General features: G+C 30.2%; 1 protein-coding gene across 1 annotated transcript in view; it reads left to right on the top strand.

The window, feature by feature from the left end:
- LOC106463469 (diacylglycerol kinase eta-like) overlaps window positions 1–2,728 on the top strand; it is a 102,190-nt gene that overhangs the window by 85,966 nt on the left and 13,496 nt on the right. Inside the window, 4 exon segments of the mRNA XM_022390966.1 lie at window positions 27–140; window positions 485–619; window positions 1,059–1,193; window positions 2,051–2,311. Coding sequence (XP_022246674.1) covers window positions 27–140; window positions 485–619; window positions 1,059–1,193; window positions 2,051–2,311 — 645 coding nt within the window.

Genomic DNA, 2,728 nt, shown 5'->3' with positions numbered 1-2,728 from the left:
AATTGGATTATCTGTTGTATGTATAGATGTTCTGTTCTCCTGCCTTTGATGATAAAATACTGGAAGTTGTTGCTGTTTTTGGAACTGTACAAATGGCTGCTTCAAGAGTAATGAACCTGCAACATCACAGAATTGCACAAGTTAGAACAAACTTTTTTTTTTCTGTGATTGTTTTTCATATAATATGTTTATATGAATTTTTTTATCTAGTGCTGTTAAAATATTTAATTTAGTATTTGTGCTGTAACTATAATAACAAATTCTACTTACTATACATTGTCTTCTTTTACAAGATATTTTTGTCATATATTGGACCTTCACCCATTTATATCATATTCACACATACTTTAGAAGTCTTTGAAAATCTTTTATCCTGAAGAATTGAGCAGTTTTAGAAACACAAGCAGCAAATTAACCTAACAGATGTTTTTAGTGAAACATATGGATCTAACTATTCAGTATATCAAGATATTTTTATTCATAGTGTCATTCAGTGAAAATATCCATAATTGGGGATGAAGGTGTACCAGTTCAGGTGGATGGAGAAGCATGGGTCCAGCCTCCTGGTTATATTCGTATTATTCATAAAAATAGAACTCAAGTATTGTGTCGAAACAGGGTAAGTTATATTGGTATTATTCATTAAACTCTGAACAAAGTATACTGTAGACACAGGAGAGGCTTTAATTATATTGAATATTAGAATAAGGTACAAGTGAAAACAAAACTAAGTACTGTGTATAAAGTGGTAGCTTATATACAGTGTTGTTCATAAAACAGAAACCTAGTATTGTTTCCATATAGGAAATTTTTGATATGTGATCATAAAAATGTACACATAATTAGCAAACAAAAACTGGCCATAGTTTGTTTATTATAACAGTTTAATCACAACATTATTTTGTTACCTTAGAATTAAAATGTAAATCTTGAAACAGATATAAGGTATATGTAAGTGTATTTATATGCACTTGTATTTATGTTTAAGGATAGTTTTAAACAACTTGAAATTATGCAAACTTCCCAGGATTGACAGTGCAATTTTGTCCTTCATACAGCACTATGAGTCAGTACAAAAAATGTGGCAAGAAAAACAAAAATCTGCAGGATCTTTAAGAACAATCCATTTAACCGTTTTATCTGAAGATGAAGTCCAAGGCCTAACAAGTTTTCTTGAAGCAGTAGCATCTCTAGTGAGAAGGTTAGTTGAAGCAACCTGTAAATTTAAAGCTTGTTTTAGAACATTGTTTTTCTAGCCAGACCTTGTGTAATACATCTCCTTTTTTAGCCTTTCTGTGTAATACATAGTATTTGGTATTTCCAATCTGAACTACACCTTGTGCGACACATGGCCTAATTGGCTAGGTCACAGACTCCAAGTTTCAGGTATAGCTGTCCCTAATTTTGTTGTAGAACTGCTGACTAGAGGGAGGGTGAACAATCAGCTACAAAGGCTACTATTAACCAAATCATGGGTTTGACTGTTATTTTTATGATGTGCCCACATCTGTAAGTTTATAGCAAGTATATCTATAACCTTTAATTCTCCAATTCACAGCCCAGCATGGCATCCACTGGGATATGCCCAGTATATTTTGTGGGTTTTAAATTTTTGTCTTGATGGATTGTATGACTCATTTTGAGCATCATGAATATTACTTCTTTATCTTTAGTTGTAATGGATAGTATGGCCCATTTTTAATGCAAGTAGCACATCCTTATCTGTATTTTAATCATATTTTTTAAAATTTGTTACAAACATATTACTTGCATTTAATGCAACTTTTAACTGGTACAAAAATCATTTAGCATAATCAGTTGTTTTAAATGATAAATTATATACTGTTTTACAGTCATCATTTTTTATTATCACTTTGCATCATGACTGAAAGGTTAGCAATAATAAACCATTAGATGATGTGATTAGATGTTTTGAGAATAAATTAATAGAAAACAGAGTACCAACAATTGAAATTATAGATATATTGAAATTAACAAGAGTGTGTGTAGATATCCATTTGTCCAAGTTATTCAAAATTATTATAAACAGAAAGAGGGTTTATCTATGGGATCCCCCCTGGTTGCCGTTGTTATGGATAGTTTTGAAAATGAAGCATTAAGTAATGCTAAATTTAAGCCAGAAGTTTGGATAAGATATGTAGATGACACATTCATGGTGTGGCAACATGGCAACAGCAAACTACAAGAATTTTTCAGTTATTTAAATAGTAAAGAACCAGCAATTCAATTCACGTGTGAAATTGAAGATAAAAATATCATTCATTTCTTAGACATATTAGTTAGGAAGAAGGTAACTTAGAAACATCAGTTTATAGAAAACCTTTTGCTGTTGTTATGCCGCCACACAAAGAATCATGTCATATAAAAACCCCAAAAATATCAGCATTTTATACATATGTTTATAGAGTTATAAAACTATGTTCAAGACAGGAAGATTTAAATAATGAATTGTTATTGATTAAGTATATAGCTAATGATAGAGGATTTGATCCAAATATACTAGACAAAGCATTTGAGAAGTTTAACAAAAATGCAAATTCAGTTAAAAATACCACATTAAAATCTGCTTATGAAAAAAAAACAAAAAAGAAACTCTAAGTTTACCTTACATTCCAGGTTTAACAAGTCAATTATATAAAGTATTCAAAAAGTATAATAATTTTTACCCTATCTTCAAACCAATAAATAAGATAAAAGATATGATAGC

The sequence above is a fragment of the Limulus polyphemus genome, unplaced genomic scaffold (genome assembly GCF_000517525.1).
Source record: "Limulus polyphemus unplaced genomic scaffold, Limulus_polyphemus-2.1.2 Scaffold1416, whole genome shotgun sequence".
Taxonomy (NCBI): Eukaryota; Metazoa; Arthropoda; class Merostomata; order Xiphosura; family Limulidae; genus Limulus; species Limulus polyphemus.
The sequence above is the reverse complement of the archived record's forward strand: the minus strand, read 5'-3'. Positions and strand labels throughout refer to the sequence as shown.